A 22407-nucleotide genomic window follows, 5' to 3' on the forward strand; every position below is an offset into this window, starting at 1 on the left:
TATCTATCTATCAATCTATCTATGTATCTATCTATCTATCTATGTATCTATCTATCAGTCAATCAATCAATCTATCTATCTCTCTATCTATCAGGGAAAATCCATTTTTATCACTGTCTTCAGTGAAAGTAGAAGATATAAACGAAGAAACAAGATGGACGCTTATGACTTCAGTATTGCTGTGTCGTGTTAAAACTCCCTGTTGATGATTCACAAATGCAGTTGCCAGGTGATGCCAGATGGTTTGCCTGCTAATCGTGTCCAGAGATGAGGGGTTGATGAGAATGTGTTGGATGAAATTACTAAGGCAGTACAAACAAATTCCTATGATGCAATTTTACCATTTAAATAATATAGAAATATATTTCTTATTACTGTAATGCATTATGAAACTATACTCTGGACCTATTCTTGAGATAATTTGTGAGACCCATTTACTAAATTCACTTATATTTACACATTTCACACATATTTATAGCCTATTTGCCCTAAACTCGAAGTGTAAGCGCACTACATATCTAACCTCATCTTCCATTTATAAAAATCTTACTTACAATATTCCTTTAGATAAAGCCATTATTTACAATATATGAAATATACAGTGATTTATCTCTGTGTGATCAATTGATTTACTGGAGACAGTGGGAAAAGATGCCTTAAAGAACAAAACACATTACACATTTCTGACAAAATACCAGTTTATTACTATAACTGCTTTAAAAAACGGTGGTACCCTGTTGAAAAAAACAGCATATGCTGATTAGATATGTTTTGAAGCATGGAAGCTGGTTTGAGCTGGTTTATGCTGGTCCTAAGCAACTAGCTCCAGCTCAGGACCAGTTTAGGATCAGCACTTGACCAGCTTAAACCAGCATAAACCAATTCAAACCACCTTCCATGCTTCAAAATATACCTAACCAGCATATGCTGATTTTTTTTCAACAGGGTAAGCAGTTTTTAGCAACAAAAAAAAAAATGTGTCAAAATAACAAAAAGTCTGTTAGCTTCTTACAGTTTGAAGAAAATCCCTGTTATTATCATTTTACAGTATAAACAATAACTGTACTACGGTAGTTTGGCAGGAACTTGGGCTATCATAATAAATTTCTGAGTACTAATGGTCAACAGTGGCTGATCAGCACTCCTGCAGCCGAGCGCTACTTGCAATTGTCGCGATACTTGCAGCGGTCGCTGAACTGTGTGCGGTGGGAGGGGGGAAAAATGGCCGCTCGCGAAGCGACACTAGTAATGATGAGCGACAACAACACAAACACAACCCCCTCAAAATGTGACAGCTGACCCGAACCGACACCAACACACACACCGGCTTCCGAACGGATGGGTATCGCGGCCGGTGACGGGGGAGGTCAGGAACGACAGCGTTTGTGTTTAAGTTGTAATTTGAGGGAAATAGGTGAGTTAGCTAGCTTGCTAACGTTAGCCGCGCGCTAAACTAGAGCTGAACGAACCAGAACCAGAACAACATACACGAAAACAGACCACAGCAGCCGCACTGTCACTACTAGGATGAGCGGACCGGGTCAGGACAGCGAGCCAGAGGCCAAAGTGCTTCATATTAAACGGCTGTACAGGTAAGAGCGCTGACAGCAGGCCGGTACTGTCAGGAAATCTCTATAATTCTTTATATATTTTGTGATTTTGGGGTCAGAAGTGTTTGAAAATATATTCATAAAGCTAAAATGCTAAATAAGACGCGTGACACTTGAATACAGAGACCGTATAGGCATTCTCAGCCTATAATGTCTCATCTGGAAATCTTGTATTATTTGGCATGTCTGGCATGAAATCATAGCTATTAAATCTAAATATACTTTATGATTTATGTCCATGGATACTCTTTTTAGTTCCTACAAAAGGACAGATATGAGTAATTTAAAATGAGAGGCCATAATTATATGAGAATTGAAGGTAGAATATTTAAAGCATTTGCACATGCAATGATTGTTAACCCCGTAAAGCCTTTTTTAAATGGAACAGTTTATTGCAGGTTTTATTGTTCATATGGCCAAAGATGAAATTCTGGTGGCTTGTAATGTAAATACATGAGAATTTTATAACAACATAACAGACTACTTACATAAAATGCATGTAAAATCTGTCTTGTCATCTCCCAATAAAATCTCTTAGTAAGATCATTTTTAAATGATTAGTTTTATGATCAAACCTCTGTAGTCTTGATTGTGGGGACAAAACATATAATGCATATAATGATGAGAGGTGCACAAATAAACATTCATCAAAGCCTGATGTATCATATTTGATACATTTTAACAGGTATTTTTATTAAAAAATGCTGTATGGATGATCAAGTAAACCTAAGTTGCTTCAGTTCAGTAAATGTTTATCTTGAAATATCACTAACAATATAAAACATATTCTGATACTTACTTTATAAAAACCATTAAAGATTTCGCAGCAAAAAGTCACATGTGCCGTGACCTGAAGATGGACATTTTTATAATTATATCATAAAATCAGGTCAGGTTTATTGTCAAAAAGATTGATGATAAAAGATACATTTTATCTTTAGTAAGTTAACAATTTAGGTGTTTAATTTGCTTTAATGCATCTTTGTAAAAGTAAAAACACACATGGAAAATTATGCCATATAATGCAAAACATAACTTATTTGTTTGAATTTCAACCCCTCTCATATGTCAATAATTATGATTATTGTTTTTTTAATTTTGAAAGCGTTGAATGGGATTTATTATATTGTCAGTTTGTGGTGTATATAACAAAGTGTTGATCATTTCTTGTCTGTTTTCATGAAGGGCTGTTGTGGAAACGGTGCATAAGTTGGATATTATAATCAGCGGCAAGTCGTCGTATAGGGAGGTCTTCAAACCTGAGAATATCAGCTTGAGGAACAAGTAAGCACAAGTTTATTCCCTCTGCAACCCAACCAGGCACAGTGCTGTATAATCGGTCAGATTATGCTGCGTTTACATAGAAGAGCGAGCTTTTATTGCTTGTCTCACCTAGTTAGGATGCAGTTAAATTAGCTCTGAACAACAATGCTTACTTTCCAGGGCTTCTTAATTTTTTTTTGTTATATTCTTTTTAACCAGATTGCGGGAACTTTGTGTAAAGCTGATGTTCCTGCATCCTGTGGACTATGGACGCAAGGCAGAAGAGCTGCTGTGGAGGAAGGTCTACTATGAGGTCATTCAGGTCATCAAGACCAATAAGAAGGTGCTGTCACGTAACACTGCACACGTCCTATAATTTAAATGTAGTATTATTTGCTGTTGTATTGGCCATCAGGCTGAAATCCTGACTGTCTTTGCAGCATATTCACAGCCGCAGTGCTCTGGAGTGCGCCTACAGGACTCATCTGATCGCTGGGGTGGGCTTCTTTCAGCACCTGCTGCTCTATATCCAGTCACACTATCAGCTGGAGTTACAGGACTGCATCGACTGGACACACGTCACTGACCCACTCATCGGTGAGACATGTTTCCTTATGCGTATTAAAGGCAGCGTTCTCACAGTCATGGAAAAACTGGGGAATATCAGGGAATTTTAAAGTTAAAATAAGTCTTAAATATTTCTAAATATAATAAAAAAATAAAAATATAATGATTTATATATATTTATTAATTGTTTACTATGTTAGTGATATTTAAAAAAAAATATATATATATATATATTTATATATATATATATATATATATTAAGATTGCGGGAACTTTATATATGTGTGTGTATATATATATATATAAATTATTTGCAATATTAGTGATATTTAAAAAAAAAACAATATTATAAAAAATATTTTTCCCCTCTTTTTTCCTCTCTCTTTCTCTCTCTCCCTCTCTCTCTCTCTCTCTCTCTCTCTCTCTCTCTCTCTCTCTCTCTCCCTCTCTCTCTCTTTTTTCCTCTCTCTCTGGTCAAAAGTTTTGGGAACCCTCAGGTCATCATCTATTAGCCCTTATGTTTTAAATATGTCTACCATCATATACTATTAGCCCTTATGTTTTAAATATGTCTACCATCATATAAACAGTATATCAAGGTTTTCCCCAATTATGAAGAACTTGGAAATATCAAGGAAGTCAAAATTGTGATTTCCAGGACTGGAAAAGTCAGGGAAAATAATTACATTTTTAGTGAATGTGTGCACATGTTCCTACGTGGTTTGGAAAAGCATGGAATTATATTTGAGTAATTTCCAGGTCTGGATAAGTATGAAAAAAAAAATTGTGTTTCCAGACTATTGCCCTTAAAGGGATAGTTCACCCAAAAATGAAAATTATCCCATGATTTACTCACCCTCAAGATTCAGCCATGCGCATCGATTTACGGTGAAAGTGTAACCCCATTCACTACCATTATAAAGCTTGGAAGAGCCAGGATATTTTTTAATACAACTCCGATCGTATTCGTCTGAAAGAAGATAGTCATATACATCTAGTATGGCTTGAGGGTGAGTAAATCATGGGATAATTTTCATTTTTGGGTGAACTATCCCTCTAAGTTTTCTAAAATATAAAATTAAGAATTTCTAAAAAAAAAAAAAAAAAAATCATATAAGCAGAGTGTTTTCGTGGCAAAGGTTTAGTGATCGCACATTTTCATTACTCAAAACTGTTTGTCTTTAACATAAGCGGGTCTTTTTTGAACTTCATTAAACGAATGTTTGTGTGCCACTCAAACCAGCTACAGATAAAGGAGCAAACAGACTGTTTGGTGATCGTGCAACATCAAACCACATTTACAGTATCAAACTGATGTGTCAGAGGTGAATATATGCAGGTTATAAAGCGTTAATAGGTTTCTTCTCATTATGTGCATGTTATCACTTCGAGAAAATCCTTTTTTTGCTGAGTGTAATCTCTTAAAGGATTATGAAAAAAATCATGTCATGGAAAAGGTCAAAAGGTTTTGAAATACTGTGTAGCAAAATCTATTGTATCCCGCAATATAGACTGTCATACTACCTAGTGTTAGCATTTGCTGAATGAACCTTCCTGTGTCAATGACTGCAGGTCGTAAGAAACCTGTCTCAGCCACCCCTAAAGAGATGGAGTGGGCCCAGATGGCGTGTCACAGATGTCTTGTGTACTTGGGAGATCTCGGTAAGTGTGTTCTCACTTGATATTTAATAAAATCAGCCTTGGAAAGCTCTGTCTTGTGGTGTGATTTCATGTTCACACAATCAGAAATTAAACCGTTTAATGTTTATGAAGCGCGGTACCAAAACGAACTGGCCGGAGTGGAGGCAGAGCAGCTGGCGGAGCGCTTTTATCACCAGGCCCTGTCTGTCGCACCTCATGCCGGTGAGCAAGTCCTTGCTTCTCACATCCTCCTAACAACACATTTTCCTGGCACATGAGAGCATGCTTTTTATGGTTTTCTCTGTTAAACAGTGAATTTTAATTCACATTTAATGATTCATTGTTATTATTTCATTTCACATTATTGCACTGGGGGAATGTTTTGTTGTCTTTTACAGGCATGCCGTTTAATCAGTTGGGTACGCTTGCTGGAAGTAAATTTTATAATGTGGAGGCTACTTACTACTACTTACGCTGGTAAGGCATCTGAGAACAGAATCATATTAATACTTAGAAAGTAAAACGGACAATAAATGGATACAGCAGCAACAGTTCAGTAACAATAAAGAGGGATGTGGAGGACTGTTTAAACCTTTTATTTTCCTTTTAAATTGTGGTTTAGTATGATTAGCGTTCCAGGAATCTGATAACCCTGCATGAACATGACAAACTGGTTTTTCCCGTTGAACAGTATTCAGTCGGAGACACCCTTCGACGGCGCTTATGGGAATTTAAAGCGTCTGTTTGACAAGGCAGCCAAGATGTACCACCAGGTGAAGAAACAAGAGATGAAGAAACTTTCACCATCACGCCAGAGGTGTGTTCCCTCTCATATAAAAGACAGGGTGAAGGATTGTTTCTGAAAATGTCTAGTGTGTTCAATGTGTTCCTATGATATAAATCTAAATCTAAACTTTTTGACTTGCCATTGTTCAACACAGTGTTCACAGGCCCCTCATATAAGCTATAATATTCCTACCGGTATTTCTGCTGTAATTATGACAAAGCTGCTTGTTTTCAAACCAGAAAATTGGTGTGTCAATATAGTAAATAAATTGACTATTTCATTTGGATTGCTGAAGTTTCAAGAACTGAGTGTTTTTTAATAAAACAAAAGTTGTTGAGGGCGAAAATTAATTTTAAGTTTATTAAGAAACTTCTTACCAAGAATGGTGTGTAAAGTATAAATATAGCATGTTTAAGATTGAAATAATGTACAAAACAAAGTCTGTAAGAGATTTAAGCTAAATTAATTTCAGATTATTTATGAGATTATTTTAAGATAATTTAATTTAAATCATTTTAAGTCATTCTGTAGGCCCCTTTGAAGTTTGCTTAGGCTCAGTGTTTGAGAATCGTAGAGTGTGCACTGATGCACAGTAAGAGCATTAAGTAAATCAATTAATTAATTAAGATTGGAAGTTTCTGTTATACACCCCTGATCCTAATCTGGAGACCAGAATAGAGACTTAGGGGTGGGATCAGTAAGCAACCACCTAACAATGCCCTATAAAGTACTCAGCAATGATCTGAGGCCTGTTGCATGAAGCTAGCTGAACAAACTCTGAGTTTCAGAGTAGGTTTAGATTTGAAAAAACCATACAAATCCAAAGTGGTTTTAGATCAGTTTCAGTGGGCTCACAACGCTCGACAGAAATGTTCTCTGTCAACTCAGTTTTGATCCAGAGTTTGTGTTCATGATTAATGTGTGACAAGTGCAGCGAACGGCCAATCACACGGAACATGGCGAGCGTCAGTTTGATTCACTTCTCGTGAGAGAGTCACGCAATTCACTTCTCTGCTGAAGATTAAGAGATTGTTATGAAAAATATCATGAATTTAAATGCATTTACAAAGCAAGAATAAACACTGCTGCTGCAGTGAAAATATGAGAAGGCAGCTGAAAGAAAATATCTGACTCTATCAATGCAAGTGAATCAACTGAATTTAAATAATAATTTATATAGGTTCACAAAAAGCTCAAAAGAAAACACATTAGCTTAGTAATTTTAAAAGCTTTATATATTAAAGCTTTTATTTATATGTATGTATTTGTTAATTTAAATGCACAGTTTAATATTAATTTTCAAAGTGTGACGGGTGCGTAGCCCACCTCACAAACTATGATTCATATCATATAAAATATATAATAATATATAATATATTTTTAGAGGCAAAAGAAGGGCAATTTTGTCTCTAAATTTTTTTCACTCTGAACTGATTTAATTTGGAGCAAGAGATACAGTGGGATCTCTAACCCTCTGGAGCAGGTTAGCTGTGTAGCGTAAGTTGCCATGTCGATGAACACACTAAAAACCAATCCACCATCTTGAGCCCGAGAAACCAGAGTTTACTCAAACAAATCTCAAACTTACCTGGCGAGTTAGCAAACTTGAAACTAGCTTCGTGCAACAGGCCCCTGGAAACCACACAAAATTTTCTTGCATCATGGTGGAGACTAGTTTGGGCAAGCAGCAGTCATATTAATTTGGTTATTCTTGCTTCAGGTCAAAAGACATCAAAAGACTGCTGGTGAGCTTCATGTATTTGCAGAGCCTGTTGCAGCCCAAGAACAGGTGAGAGCTTCAACCCGTTTAATGATATAAAAAATCCCCATCCCTCCCCTGAAAGGTACAAGATATAATTTGAGAATCAAATCAACTTTACTAATAACCTGTCACCTCTTTAGTCTGATGGAGACGGAGCTGACGTCACTGTGCCAGTCTGTGCTGGAAGACTTTAACCTGGTGCTGTTCTACCTGCCCCTTCCTACTCACGGCAGCCAGTCAGCCAGCGAGGAGGAGGAAGAGCACGACTCAGTCTGTTCTGTGCTTCCTGACAGCCTCATATTCAAGATGGTGGTGACTTGCCTTATGGTGGTGCACAGCCTGAAAAGAGGGGGTAAGTACGGACTGAGAAGATTGATCATGATGTTCAGCATCTGCTGCTCATTTTACGCTATGTCATTTTGTCATTAATTATGTCGCATTGTATTCAATAAGCAGAGAGATACTGCTTTACCAACATAAAAATAGTGCTGGCTTCAAACTACTTATTTTTATTTAGTGAAATTGCAGATGTGTGTTGCTTCAGGCCTATTTTGATACATCATGCAAAAAGCACAATTTCCTGGTATTACTGCCTCCTTACCAGATACAACATTGTAAAAGGACAAGCAATAAATACTGTCTTTGATTTTCTAACACATGCCATGACATATTTTTTTCCTGCTGTCATGTACTGTATGTATGTGTATATATATATATATATATATATAATATATATGTTACATCAGTGTTATTTATATACTCCTGTGGTCATGGAAAAACTAACAAGGAACTGTAAAATTGTGATTCCATTCTTTGAAAAGTTAGGATATAAACAAATATATAAAATATCTATTGATTTTAATGGCTGTTTAGGGCACCAAGAAAGCATTCAAACCACATTTGCTATTTTAATTTTCTCGCAAATGAAGTACAAACTCATCTGTCAACTGTAATTCAATTCTAGCTTCAAAGCAGTACAGTGCCTCCATCGCTTTCACGTTGGCTCTGTTCTCCCATTTGGTCAATCATGTCAACATTCGACTGCAAGCTGAACTGGAGGAGGGAGAGAGTGACGTCCCACCCCTGCGCACTGATAACACTGGTACGGGTACTTCTTTGCTTCTATATCCTTTTTGTCTTTCTGATTGTAAGGTACTTTTGGGTACTTTCGTAATCTGCCAGAAAAGTTGCCATATCTGCGAAGAATATATGCAGTGCTGCCTTAGATTTTAGTGAAAAGTAGGTAAAGTATCTTAGAAAGCACCATAATGTTGCCTCCTATTTTTTGTCATGAAGCACCTATGAAGCCTTAAAATGCTGTCTAGTTAGGCAGCTCACTAGGATTTGGAAAAGCTTTTGTCTTTGTTTTGCTGTTATGTGGCTGTTTGCTTAAAACTAACCTTCCCAATGTGATGCATTTGTCCGTAGATGACGCTGATGCCAGAGATCACAGTGGTGCTGCTCTCTCAGAGAAGAGGACCCTACAGAACGGCTCCCTGGAAGAGGACGATGACGAGGAGAAGGAGAATGAGGAAGGCGTGACTAAGGGGAACGGAAGTACAGTGGGGAGGAAGAAAAGCCTGGAGAAGAAGAGATCAGCTGAGGAGAAGCAAAAACAGAAGAGGAAGTTCTCACGGCTCTCTATGCTTCGCCGCAGACGCTGCGCTCACAAGGAGGATGAGAGCGACCTGAGCGAGGGATTTGAGAGTGACGAAGAAGAGGACGAGGAAGGCGGCGGTCCGGTCGACGGTCTGGGAGCCACTAGGGTCCAGATGAACTCTTTAGGAAGGGAAGGACGGAAAGGACCACTGGCAGGGGATGGCAGCTGGGAAAGTGGCTCAGAGGAGGACGAGGGCGGTACTGCTTTTGACGTCGAGACGGATTCTGACATGAACAGTCAGGAATCTCGTTCGGACCTGGAAGACATGGAGGATGCCGAGAATGTGCCACAACAGCAGCAACAAGAGGAAAATGAGCAGCCGCAACCATCTAGAGAGGAAAACTCGACCCCTCCAGTAACCAACGGCCCTTTAGTATCTAATGATGCCAGCATCAGCAGTAACTTGCAGGCCATGTCCTCTCAGCTCTTCCAGGCAAAACGCTGCTTTCGGCTCGCCCCCACCTTTAGCAATGTACTGCTCCGCCCTGCACCTGCCACTAACCCCACCCAAGACTCAACCCCTGCCCCAATACAAGAAGCCACACCTCCTACCGGAGAAACGCCGAGACAAATTAATCCAGAGATCGCTAATGGAACTAACGACAATGGTACATTGCATACAAAGTCATTTTGAGTTTTCTGCAATTAATTTAGCTCAGTCTATACATGATTTTTTAAAATACACTTTTGGTAAGTGGTAAGAAGTCTCACCAAAGCTGCATTTATTTGATTAAAGATACAGTTAAAACGTTAATATTGTGAAATATTGTATTGATATATATTTTTTATTATCAATATTGGAAAAAGGTGCACTGCCTAATATTTTTATGGAAAACATCAGGATTCTGTTCTTGAGAATAGAAGGTTCAACAGAACAGCAATTATTTGAAATAGAAATCCTTTCTAACATTATAAAAACTATTTACTTAAAAAAAATCTTACTGACCCCAAACTTTTGAAAAGTAGTGTAGTGTTTAAAGAAATTTAAAATTTGATGTAACACTTTATTTACATATAACCAAAGCCTAAAACCTGAGTCCTTCACATAAAAATCAGCCTATAGGCTTTCATAGAAAACCTAGGAAGTCAGGGAAGGTCTCGTTTTTTTTTTTTTTGTTAAAAGCTGTTTACACATTGACAATAAAAAAAAAAAGCGATTAATGCATGACAATTCTTACATATAGCCCCTTTAACGCTATGATTTTATGCTGTCTTTCAAGCACTATTATTTCCTTTAAAAGGTTAGTTTACTCAAAAATGAAATTTCTGTCATTACTCACCCTCATGTCGTTCCACACCCGTAAGACTTTCGTTCATCTTCTGAACCACACATAGGCAGCAATGTCATTGCACCTTTTGAGGTCCAGAAAGGTATTAAAGACATCGTTAAAATAGTCAATGTGACTACAGTGGTTCAACCTTAATGTTACGAAGCGACGAGAATACTTTTTCTTCTTTTCCCTGTCATTCTCCTATGCTGCTGACGTAGTGAACGCAGAGCAGCGCTTCCAGGTTCTATGCCAGAACGCTGACTCAGTATTGGCCGACATATGCGTCAGCACCACACGCATGCGTCGTGCTGCTCACGTGAACAGCGTCGGCCAATACTGAGCCGGCGTTCGGACGTAGAACCTGGAAGACCTGGAGACTGACAGGGAAGAGAAAAAAAATATTGAATAAAGTTATTTTTGTTTTGTTTTTGCGCACAAAAAGTATTCTCGTTGCTTCATAACATTAAGGTTGAACAACTGTAGTCACGTGAATTATTTTAATGATGTCTTTAATAATTTTCTGGACCTCAAAAGGTGCAATGATGTTGCTGCCTATGTGTGGTTCAGAAACCCTCAGATTTCATTGAAAATATCTTAATTTGTGTTCCAAAGATGAACGAAGGTCTTACGGGTATGGGACGACATGAAGGTGAGTAATTAATGACAGAAATTTCATTTTTGGGTGAACTAACCCTTTAAGGGAATGCAGATTAGTCCATACTTTTAAAACTAAGATTATTTGATTATTTGTTCACAGATCCTGACTCTGATTCTGAGGGCAGTGAGCACAGCAACCACTCGTTTCCCAGTGAGAAAACCCTTTCTGAGCGACTGGAGATTCTGACCAATCAGGGTCTCATCCAGGTGGTGAAGGTCTTTTTGGATTGGCTGAGGACGAACACTGATATCATCCTCATGTGCGCTCAGGTACATCAATCTGAAATTCTGTATTTTTCTTGAGTAAACAACAAAAATCTTTTTTTGTTGTTGTTGTTGTTGCTTGACTATACTTTTGTATACATGTTTGTCTTTGGTCTCTACTCAAACAGAGTTCTCAGAGCTTGTGGAACAGACTCTCAGTGCTGCTTAATTTACTTCCTGAGGGCAGCAAGATATTAGAAACAGGTGAGAGTAATCTTTTTTTCTATTATTATTATTATTATTATTAAAAGTAAAAATAACCTTTAATTTCCCTCATAACACAATCTTTTTTCTCTTGTTCTGTTGCAGATTTAGGTTTGAATAAGGATGTAACAGAACTCCTGAATGAGTGTGAGCAGTCTAGTTTGGTCCAGACGCTGCTGTTGCCCGAGGATCTGGCCCTCCGCCACCTTCCTGCCCTCAGCGTAGCCCATCGACGCCTGGACTTCACTAGCCAGAGACCACCACTTACCCCTCTGGATGAGGTAACATCACACTTACCTCTTTATGTGCCATGTGGATGACACTTTCAGCTTTATATATTCAAATCATTTATTTCATTTAGGATTACAATTCTTCCTTGTGTTCATTTAGTAAAAACTGTGGAAAACAAGTTACTGTTGTTTTGTTTTTAAGAACTAGATTTTTCCTATATTTTACTTGCATTAAAACATTTGAATTTCAAAGAAGCCTTGTGAATGGTACTTTAAATTTTGTTTTGCAAAAATTGTTTATAATAAACACTACACTACCATTCAAATGTTTGGGGTCAGTAAACATTTTTTTGTTTTGTTTTCTTTTGCACAACAACTGTTTTCAACATTGATTATAATACAAAATGTTTCTTGAGAACCAGATCAGCATATTAGAATGATTTCTGAAGGGTCATGTGACATTGAAGACTCAAATAATTATGCTGAAAATTCAGCTTTGCATCACAGGAATAAATTACATCTTAAAATACATATAGACCACAGTTACTTTGAATTTTAATAAATTGTAAAAATAAATGCAGCCTTGGTGAGCATAAAATACTTTTTACATCTTACTGACCCCAAACTTTTATTTATATATATATATATATATATATATATATATATATATATATATATACACACACACACATAATTGGGATAAATTATTTGCTGCTTCCTCAAAAGTACTAAAGCAATTGGAATCATTACATTTCTCAGGGTTCTCGCATTTGAGTGTCATAATGTAATGTATTGTTCAGGCAAAATCAAGTAGTTGGTTCCAGCTAATTAGTATACAGAGAATTTCATAAAATTACATAAGTGCAATTAACATTCATTGTCTTTTGCTTTCTCTCATGTCTCTCCATTTTGTCTCATTTTCTCTGTGCTGTCCAGTGTGTGGTGCGCGTGTGCTGCATTCGCAGCTTTGGACACTTCCTCACAAATCTCCAAGGCAACGTGTTGCACTTCAACCCAGAGGCGGGCATCTTCACCAGCATCAGCCAATCAGAGCAGGAGAATCTGATTCAGCAGGCCAAAGCCCAGTTCCGCATGGTAAAATACATGATATTTAATTGTAATGAAAAAAATAATAAACCAAACTATTTGTGGAGCAATAATAGCTTTGCTTTAATTTGCACTAGAAACTCTTTTCTCTTGAAAACAGTAAGTCAGCTGATTTCTTTTGCGTATTCAGACTCTTTTAGTGATTTCAATAGCTGTAGTACTTAAATACATGCCAAAATATTCATGGAAAGTGCCTCTAAATGATAGGATCTACACAGACATGCCTGTGTTAAAGAAAACAAGGCTTTTTCATAAAACCTCACCACATTTGTGAGCTTTTGCTTGAGAGCCTTATGTTGCCAAGCAACCATGCAGCCCTTAGGGGTAGAACAAATGATGATTGAAGTGCCACCTTGCTGTGGCGGTGAAGAGGTGGCTCTTTCTGGTACAATTTCATTAAAACCTTCAGGGCCTGCGAATGAAAAGCTTGTCATGGACTGCTAGGCATTCATGGAATAAAGCCCAAAGTATATATGCGGACGTTGCGTGTACAACAGCGCATGTGCGAGTGACTTGAGGGCTTGAAAACAAAGTCCACTAGATAGTGCGCACACACCTAATGCGCCTTTCCGTGCTCATGGCCAAAGGAGTGTACGTTGAAAGGCTCGCACGCTCAGCTGTGAAAATGAAGTATACCTGGGCCATGAAAGGATAGTACACCTAAAATTGAAAATTATCCCATGATTTACTCACCCTCAAACCATCATAGGTGTATATCTATCTTCTTTCAGACAAACACAATCAGAGTTGTATCAAAAAAGCTTTATAATGGTAGTGAATAGGGCTCGAGATTTTGAAGCCCAAAAAAGTGCATCCATCCATTATACAAGTAATCCACACGGCTCCGGGGGTTAATAAAGGTCTTCTGAAGTGAAGCGATGGGTTTTTAAATATATTTTAAAATGCAGTTTATTCCTGATGCAAAGCTGAATTTTCAGCATCATTACTCCAGTCTTCAGTGTCACATGATCATTCTAATATGCTGATTTGCTGCAAGAAACATTTCTTACTATTATCAGTGTTGAAAACAGTTCTGCTGCTTCATATCTTTGTGTAAACTGATAAATTTTTCAGGATTCTTTGAGTAGAAAGAACAGCATTTATTTTAAATAAAACTTTTTTTAACATTATAAAAGTGTTTACTGTAACTTTCGATCAATTTAATGTGTCCTTGCTGAATAAAAATGATTAAATCCTTGAGAAAAAAAGAAAAAAAAAACGTGTTTTTCCTGGTCCAAAATTTGGTCTTTGGTGGTGGCGGACGATAAACACAGTCATCCACACACACAGTACTAATCCCAGTTCTGACAATAAATACAAAATAAATGCAAAGAAACAGTTTATAATATTAACCTATTTATTCATGAATTAAAAAATAATCACTGTCAGGAAAGATCATAAAACAAAGTGCTTAGAACTATTTTATATTTAAAAATCTGTAAATTTAAATGTAAAAAAGTCACACAAAGTGACTGATTTGAAAATAATAAAATGAATGACAAAGTAACACATTACATAGCAAAAGTGGCAGGTCTATTTATTTGGTAACATTTTACAAAAAGGTCTCATTTGTTAACATTAGTTAATGTATTAACTAACATGAACTAACAATGTGCAATACATTTGTTGCAGTATTTATTAATCTTTGTTAATGTTAGTTCATAAAAATGTTCACGTTAGTTCTGTGTGTTAACTGTTAACAAATTTTGCAATGTGTAGTTAGCAGTATGAAATAAATTATATACAGAAAACGAGCAAAGATTGCTGCTATTATAATCACTGAAGCTGTCAATTACAATGCGTGGTACACAAAGCTACACTCTTGCAAAAACTTCCCTTATAGCCATTGAACCTGTCTGTTTACACTGTGCAATGAATCTCTTATTGGCATTGTGTTTATATTTTGTTGGTTATAATGAAAGGATTCATGAACAATGAACAGCAATCACACTAAACAAAAGCTCCGCCATTTTGTGCGGTTTTGAGCGGATCCTGACTAACTTTAATGCATCTGATTGGCCATTGCGTTAACACGCTCAACACATATGTCTGTGATTGGCTGCAGAGCTTAACACTGGAAAAACACGTAAATATCTTACACAAAGGGAGCATTTTAAAGCAACCGGCTACTGCAGAACAGCAGATATCGTCACATTAAATTATCAAATAAATCTTTGGTGGGACAAAAATTTATTTTGGCGGCCACCAAAATGTTTTCAATGCAGGAAAAAACCCTGCTAGTTGGAAAACAAGAAATATGCGTGGTGTAACACATCTGAAGCAGGAGCATGACTAATCTTCATGGGCACAATTAGGGCACAGTATGCAAATAAATTTAATCTGCAAAGCCATCTTAAAATGTACAAAAGATCAAACACTTGTATTTTATATTTAATGCACGTCTCTGTCTTTATATTTTCCCTCACTCCTATAATATTGCCTTTCAGTTGAAATATGTGGAACTGCAAGGTGCCCTTTTTGTTGTTTACTTCCCAGAATTGTAAGGTAAAATTTATCTGTGGTTTAAACGTTAATCTCTTTAAGTGCACATTGAGGTTATTCTTTAAAAAACAAAAGAAACTTTTGCACAGATCACCTGTGATCTTTTTGTGTTTGTGTGTCTGTTTATTTACAGTATGCTGCTCTTGTGTTTTTTTTTTCTTCCTGCGCAAAAATATATTTAGCTGCTTATTCACACCTTGTGTTTACTAAGGGTAAAATCTAAATAATGTTTTGCGGTTACACAGAGGTTATATTGACCTTGTCTCATCTCGTCCACAGGCGGAGGAGGAAGCTCGCAGAAACCGGCTCATGAGAGATATGGCCCAGCTGCGCCTACAGGTCAGACCAGCTGTTGGGTTTATTTTTAACTTTCATTAATGCTCATCATCTTCACAACATTTATCCAAATGTACTCAATTAATTGGAGCAGTAATGAACCATTTCCTTGTCCCTCTCTCTCTCTGCAGTTGGAGGTCTCTCAGCTGGAGGGCAGTCTGCAGCAGCCCAAAGCTCAGTCCTCCATGTCTCCTTATCTGGTGCCAGATACCGGTGTTCTCTGCCAGCACCTGGGGCTGCTTAGACAGCTGGCTGCCAGCGGCTGCTTCATCATCATCATCCCTCGCACAGGTCAGTCCACGAGTCTCCTCCGATCTCCAAATGAGGGTTTTTACCCCGTTTTAACAATGGGTTCCAATTGAGACCGGAACAGGACAGCGTACAAACGGAAGTTAGAATCCATCATGGTGGCACTCATCGTTTACTCAGGAAAAAGGTGGATATTTTAAATATTTGATGAAAAATAGAAAATTATAGAAATTTTAGAAATTTGCTAATTAGAAAAATTATGTAACTAAAATAGACTTTATGAAGTACTTAAAATACAAAAATAAAGCGGGCAACTGTAACGTAATAAAAGCTCCGGTGGTATCGAGACCGATGTGAATCGCAGGTGTCTCTCATTATTAGCACTCCCATGGGCCACGGCTCTTTGGTGCACCCTGCGTCATACCACCATGATGATAAAACTTGAATACATTTGCTCATCCATGAACATGATTTCTGCCCGAATCCGTCGGATTTCTTTCCATCAACGAAGGTGAAAACAACAAGTCCATCTCCGTCACACTCATTCACAGCGTCAAGTTCGATTTGAATAAGCGAAAATTACGTATTGAGCCTTTAAAGCTATATAGAAATATTTTTAAAAAAATGACAATTACTAAAACTTAAATGAAAATATAAAAATATAAAGGTAATTATTATTTATTAATAAAAATTCTGTAAAAGTATATAAAGAATACTAAAATAAAATAACACTGCACAAACTCTACGTAAATGCAATAACTAACAGAGTAAAACCTGCTTGTAAACTGTAGCGAGGCCTGATATTATGGGCAAATCAATCTTTTGAGTCATTCGAAGTGTTTTATGAAGTCATTATGAATGATTCATTAGCATGTCAGTCTGACTCAATGATTTTTAAACAATCCTTATTCAGTCTAGAAACTGAAAATGACATGAAAAAGGAAATTCATCTGTGAAAAAGAGTGGGAGCCTTGGCATAGATACTTGACATCTGAATGGCAACCTTCTGATTTTATGTGCCAATATTTTTAATTGGCTAACCGTTTTACACTACTTCTTTTTAAATGACTACACTTTGAATGATTTAAGATCAAAACTTCTCCAGTTTGGCACCTCATATGTAATGAAAAGTAATCTCAAATGGACATTTTACACATGAAGGTGCTAACCGCCAGGAATGATCAATCAATATATGTTTGTACAAATTGCTCGGCTGAGATGAATTTCTGGTCTCTTGCAGTGATTGATGGTCTGGATATGCTGAAGAAAGAGAACTCAGGAGCGAGAGATGGCATCCGGTTTCTTGAGACAGAGTTTCGGAAAGGGAACAGGTACATCTTGAGCTCAGCAGACACTAGGATTGTTGCTCTTGTTCCAGACTGCAGACCTGTAGAGCACGACGTCCGATTCTAACAAGCATTTAAATTTGATACGGCACCATTAAACAGTCAAAGTCAATGATTTAATGTGTCATGCATGAGCATTTGTTCTTAATTATTATGCAACAGGTACATCCGCTGTCAGAAAGAGTCGGGAAAAAGCTTTGAGAGGGACAAATTGAAGCGACAGGACATAGAAGCCTGGTAAGCCCTATCATCTTCATTTCCTGTTTCAGAGCAGAATGATTTTAAATTCAGTCGTGAAGCCCTGTAGGGTTTTCTGCAGACAGGATCACTGCATTGATTGTTCCTGTTGGCAGGCACCTGTATAAGATGGTGGACAGCTGTCGCCAGCTGACGGGATCTCAGAGCAGTGGAGATGAAGACACCGCTGGCATGGTGACCATTTTGACAGGACACTCATTGGAGGAGCTGACTGAACGGTCAGCTTCCATGAAGGTCAGTTGTGCATTAGAAGACTCCAAATATGCTTTTACATTCATAATAGTGTGGTATTGGTGGGCAGTTTGACCAAATCCTTATAACAGCATGAGACTGTATTAGAGCTGCACGATTAATCATTAAAAGATTGCAATCTCGATTCAAACACCCACGCGTCCTTATTCCTAAATGATAAGGATTCAGCTATGTCTATTAAACCTTTGACAAGTATAATCACAGCAAAAATCTGCGTTGGCTCTGCTGCTGAGTTAGAGAGAGCAGTTGTCATGTGTAGGGATGAAACAGCTTTTCAACCACACTGTCATTATTTCTGTTAAAATAATTCAAATTATCACAGAAGTACTGGGATAAATGTTTATAGTTTGGATATAAACACTGATGTCTACGGTAGTGATCAAAATAGAGTAAATCACCTTATAAAAGTAACTTGACGCTTCAAATAAAGATTTCATCAATTACATTGTTACACCAGTAGGTGGCGACAAATGACTGTTAAAAAATGTATTGTAGTTGAATTAATCATTCATTCAAATGATCTATTCAAAAACAGATTCATCCAGTAATGAAACAAGTGAAGTCTTTGAGTGAGTGATTGAATCATTCATTCAAACCAATTCTTTTTAAAAATTATTAATTCAAATTAAACAAATATTTTTTTTAGACTGCAGCAATTAACATTTTGTCAGAACTTCTAGAATCTTACATGTTATTTTGTTTAGTTGTCTATGCAGAATCTCTATTTTAAACAAAAATAGTATCCAGAATTGTGCTGCTCTAGACTGGTTTTAGTTATTTTTATTGGAAATTCAATTTATTTACTTCCATTAAAAATTTTAGTTTTTTTTTTTTTTTTTTTAAAGAAATTAATACTTATATTTAGTAAGGATGCATTAAATATTGATCAAAGTGATCAAATGTTACAAAAGATTTATATTTCAAATTAATGCTGTTCTTTTAAACTTTCTATTCATCAAAGAATCCTAAAAAATAATGCCAAAAAAATATTTTTTTAAATATATTAAAATAGAAAACAGTTATTCGAAAAATTTTAATATTTCACAGCATTACTTGTTTTACAGTTTTTTTGTTGTTGTTTTGTTTGTTTTTGTTTTGTTTTTATAAGATAAATGTAGCTTTGAGTATGAGACTTCTTTTCAAAACATGAAAAATTGAATTTGAATGGTAGTGTATATATATATAATGTCTATATAATGAATCGAATTCCATTGAATATTTACTTTATTATTATTATTATTATTATTATTATATTTAAATGACTTTTGTGCTAATATATTTTTCTGGGATGAAATGTACTTGATCTCATTTGTTAATTCTATATATATATAATAGTGATGCAACAGCTCACTTAACTCACAGTTCGGATCATATTATGGTTTTTGAGTCATGGATTGGATAATTTTTCAGATTAGCAAAAAAAAAAATAGGGGGGGGGCATGTAACTTTGCTTTTCATTTATTACTTAGCCCATTTTAAAGCTATAGTCCATAACTTTTTTTTGGTTAAAAATTATCCAAAATCAATACATAACCAGCCAGTGTTCAAAACTATCTCCTTATCTTAGCCCGATTCACAACAGTAAGCTTGTAATAATGTTTTCTAATTCGAGTGGTACTGGTAGGTTTCCATGGGAAATTCGTGCATGCAGCCCTTCGTTTTTGCATCATTATAACACGTCTGTTTACATAAAGGAGTCCCAGCTAGTAAGCTATATCGCATGTGAAGATGCTGCAGATAGCGGATCATTTATAGCCTTTTCTCACGGCAGCTGGAATAATTAAACATCATTTTGATGGCGGATTGTAATCCAGAAAGGTCCAAATGACAATCATCAGTGACAACTAAAGATTCACCCGTAGTCAAAAGCAAAAGACTTCGGACTGTGGAGTGGCAACAGAAATTGAATTGAATTGGCACCATTGGCAGCGCAATTTATTGTAATGCTTTTTTTCTCAGTTGGTCAGAACAAAAGTGGCAGATTTGTTACTTACTTGTTCAGATAACATTTTCCGGTGAAAATTCTAATTTTGGTCATACTTCCAAGATGTAGAATCTGTCATTCCGAAGTACAGTATCCACCGGTGCGGTGACTGATGGCACACATTGTATTCATCCGCGCCGAGGAGCCGTGCCGATGCACAACCCACATAAAGATGATAATTCCGCAAATAACTGCAATTGCAGGTTTCAAACAGAGATGGCGACAAAGAGGCAAAACTTACAGACTGCAGCTTTAAGTACTTTGATACCACAGCAAAAATCTAGCTTTTTAGTGAACAGTCAGTAATAAAAATAAGAACAAAAACACATATTACAAGCATAGATAAATACAATATAACAAAGTTACAAATAAAGTAAGATCTAAGGGCTCGTTCACACAGAATACATCTTTGTGTCTAAACAGAAATAATAGGAACAGGCAAACAGCTGAATAGATAGATACTATTTTTGCATGTATACATGCACAAACAGCTACATTACACACTAAAGGAAAAAGAAAACATGAAAAAGCGTCATATGACCCCTTTAATAGAAAAGCTACACTATTTTTTAGTATCAAGTCTTTTAGTTAGTTACTCCCCAACACGGTCATGCCACCCAGATCTAGTAGAATTGAGATTATCCAACTGTTTCTCTGTAAGAACTGTTGGGGTTATTGTCGTTTTGTCTGTTTGTATGATGTTATGGTGTGTTAACACTCTGTTTGTGCATTGATCTGGCTGTAGGTGGCTGTCCAGGCGGTGGCAGCAGCAGGCATGGAGCTGAAGAACATCACCGAGTTCTACCGGCAGTGGAAAGAGATGGGCTGAGAGACGGCGTGGGACGCAGGAGGTCGGCTCGGCGTTCGGCTGATCGCACACTCACTCCCCCTCTCTCTCAATCTCTCGCTCTCTTTCTCCAGCTTTACTGCTCTGTCTGTATCTGTGTCTTCAGGAAAAGAAAAATACTCAAAAGATGGAGGTTTGTAAGGAAGGAGGGTGCAGGTAGTGTTCGGAGAAAAGAGAAGTCAGATGCAGAGGGGCTTTAACGAAAACAGTGCATCCTCGACCCCGACACAGGAGGGTTAAAAGCTAGGGGGTTTAAGTGCCCCTTGTGCGCCATAACCAGGCATATATGCCGACGAAATGAGTGTATATGTTTTGAGAGAGAACGAACATTCATGTGCATATACGTCAAAAACAAACCCATAAATTGAAATATATAGAGAACAATGTTTTTTTATTTCCGTCTTTTCGCTACGGTCATGGGGGTTGCACTGCCACATGGATGTCTGTTTTTGACTGCAGCGGTGAGCACAGAACAGAAATCATCCGTCTAGCGTTTACCCTTGGTTCACGAAGGATTCAGGGTATAGGGTGTACACTTCTTTTTGATGATTTGTTCTTTCTAACGTGGCTTCCCCCACCAGTTTTTTTTCTTTTTTTCTTTTTGCTGTGTAACTTTGTGATTTAATGTATTGTGTTATCTGTGTATGAGCAGGAAGTCTGGCAAATGGTTGCTTTTATTTGATTTTATTTTTGTATGTCGTATTTTTGCCTTTGTATGCTGTGCTGAAAACACAGGAATGAGGTTGGGTGTAGAGATGTTTTTTCTGTTATGGCATAAAGAACCGGCTCTGAGTTACAAACATCATCTGATTCTGTGCTGACAGATGTGGAAGTGTTTCTGCTCGACTCTAAACATGAGATTTACTACTCAGAAAATCTAGTCCCAGCCATTCGCCATCACATTCTCATAGTAATTGTCCCATATTGCACAGCGCAAAGGAATCCAGTGTATGTGTGAGGCAGTGCATTAAACAATAAAAGATTTCATTTAAAAATGCTTTTTTGTCCCTGTCATGGTTGTCAAATGCATGTAAATTTGAGTCCAATTTTAAATCATCTATAAAAAAAGTGAAATATTATTACAATTTAAAATTTTTCTATTTGAATATATTGTAATATAATGTAATTTATTCCACTGATTCAAAGTTGAATTACTCCAGTCACATGATCCTTCAGAAATCATTCTAATATACTGAATTGCTGCTGAAGAAACATTTTTTTATTATCAGTTTTATTATCAGTTGTGCTGCTTAATATTTTTGTGGAAAACGAGAATTATTTTATTTTAGAAAGTAAGAAAGCACTTCAGAAAAGTATGAAAAGAAAAAGTTATAGAAGTTTATATTTACTGTAAATAAAATGTACTGTACTAAACATTTATATTTTATATAAAATATATATTTTATTAAATATTTTTTACTCTAAAATTGCTATCAAATTAAAGCCTTATGTCTAAAGTTGTGTTCCAAATTTGAAGTTGATGTCACAAAAATTGAAGTTCCCATGAGTTTTTTTTTTTTTTTTTTTTAGGCGCTGTACCAAAAATATCCACCAGGTGTCACCCACATTCCTTTTAATTTTTTTTTTTTTTTTTTTTTTTTTTTTTTTTT

General features: G+C 36.7%; 1 protein-coding gene across 1 annotated transcript; it reads left to right on the plus strand.

The window, feature by feature from the left end:
* Positions 1 to 1162: 1162 nt before the first annotated feature.
* Positions 1163 to 22407, plus strand: smg5 (SMG5 nonsense mediated mRNA decay factor). Its single transcript, XM_051865289.1, has 22 exons — positions 1163 to 1592; positions 2796 to 2894; positions 3093 to 3216; positions 3314 to 3470; positions 5013 to 5102; positions 5214 to 5303; positions 5480 to 5558; positions 5773 to 5898; positions 7589 to 7657; positions 7771 to 7982; positions 8595 to 8732; positions 9059 to 9898; positions 11319 to 11488; positions 11611 to 11686; positions 11792 to 11967; positions 12853 to 13011; positions 15805 to 15864; positions 15993 to 16152; positions 17351 to 17441; positions 17619 to 17693; positions 17810 to 17948; positions 20696 to 22407. The coding sequence occupies exons 1-22, from the start codon at positions 1528 to 1530 to the stop codon at positions 20777 to 20779; spliced, it is 3279 nt and encodes a 1092-aa protein (XP_051721249.1). The 5' UTR covers positions 1163 to 1527; the 3' UTR covers positions 20780 to 22407.

This window comes from Ctenopharyngodon idella, chromosome 16 (assembly GCF_019924925.1).
Source record: "Ctenopharyngodon idella isolate HZGC_01 chromosome 16, HZGC01, whole genome shotgun sequence".
NCBI lineage: Eukaryota > Metazoa > Chordata > Actinopteri > Cypriniformes > Xenocyprididae > Ctenopharyngodon > Ctenopharyngodon idella.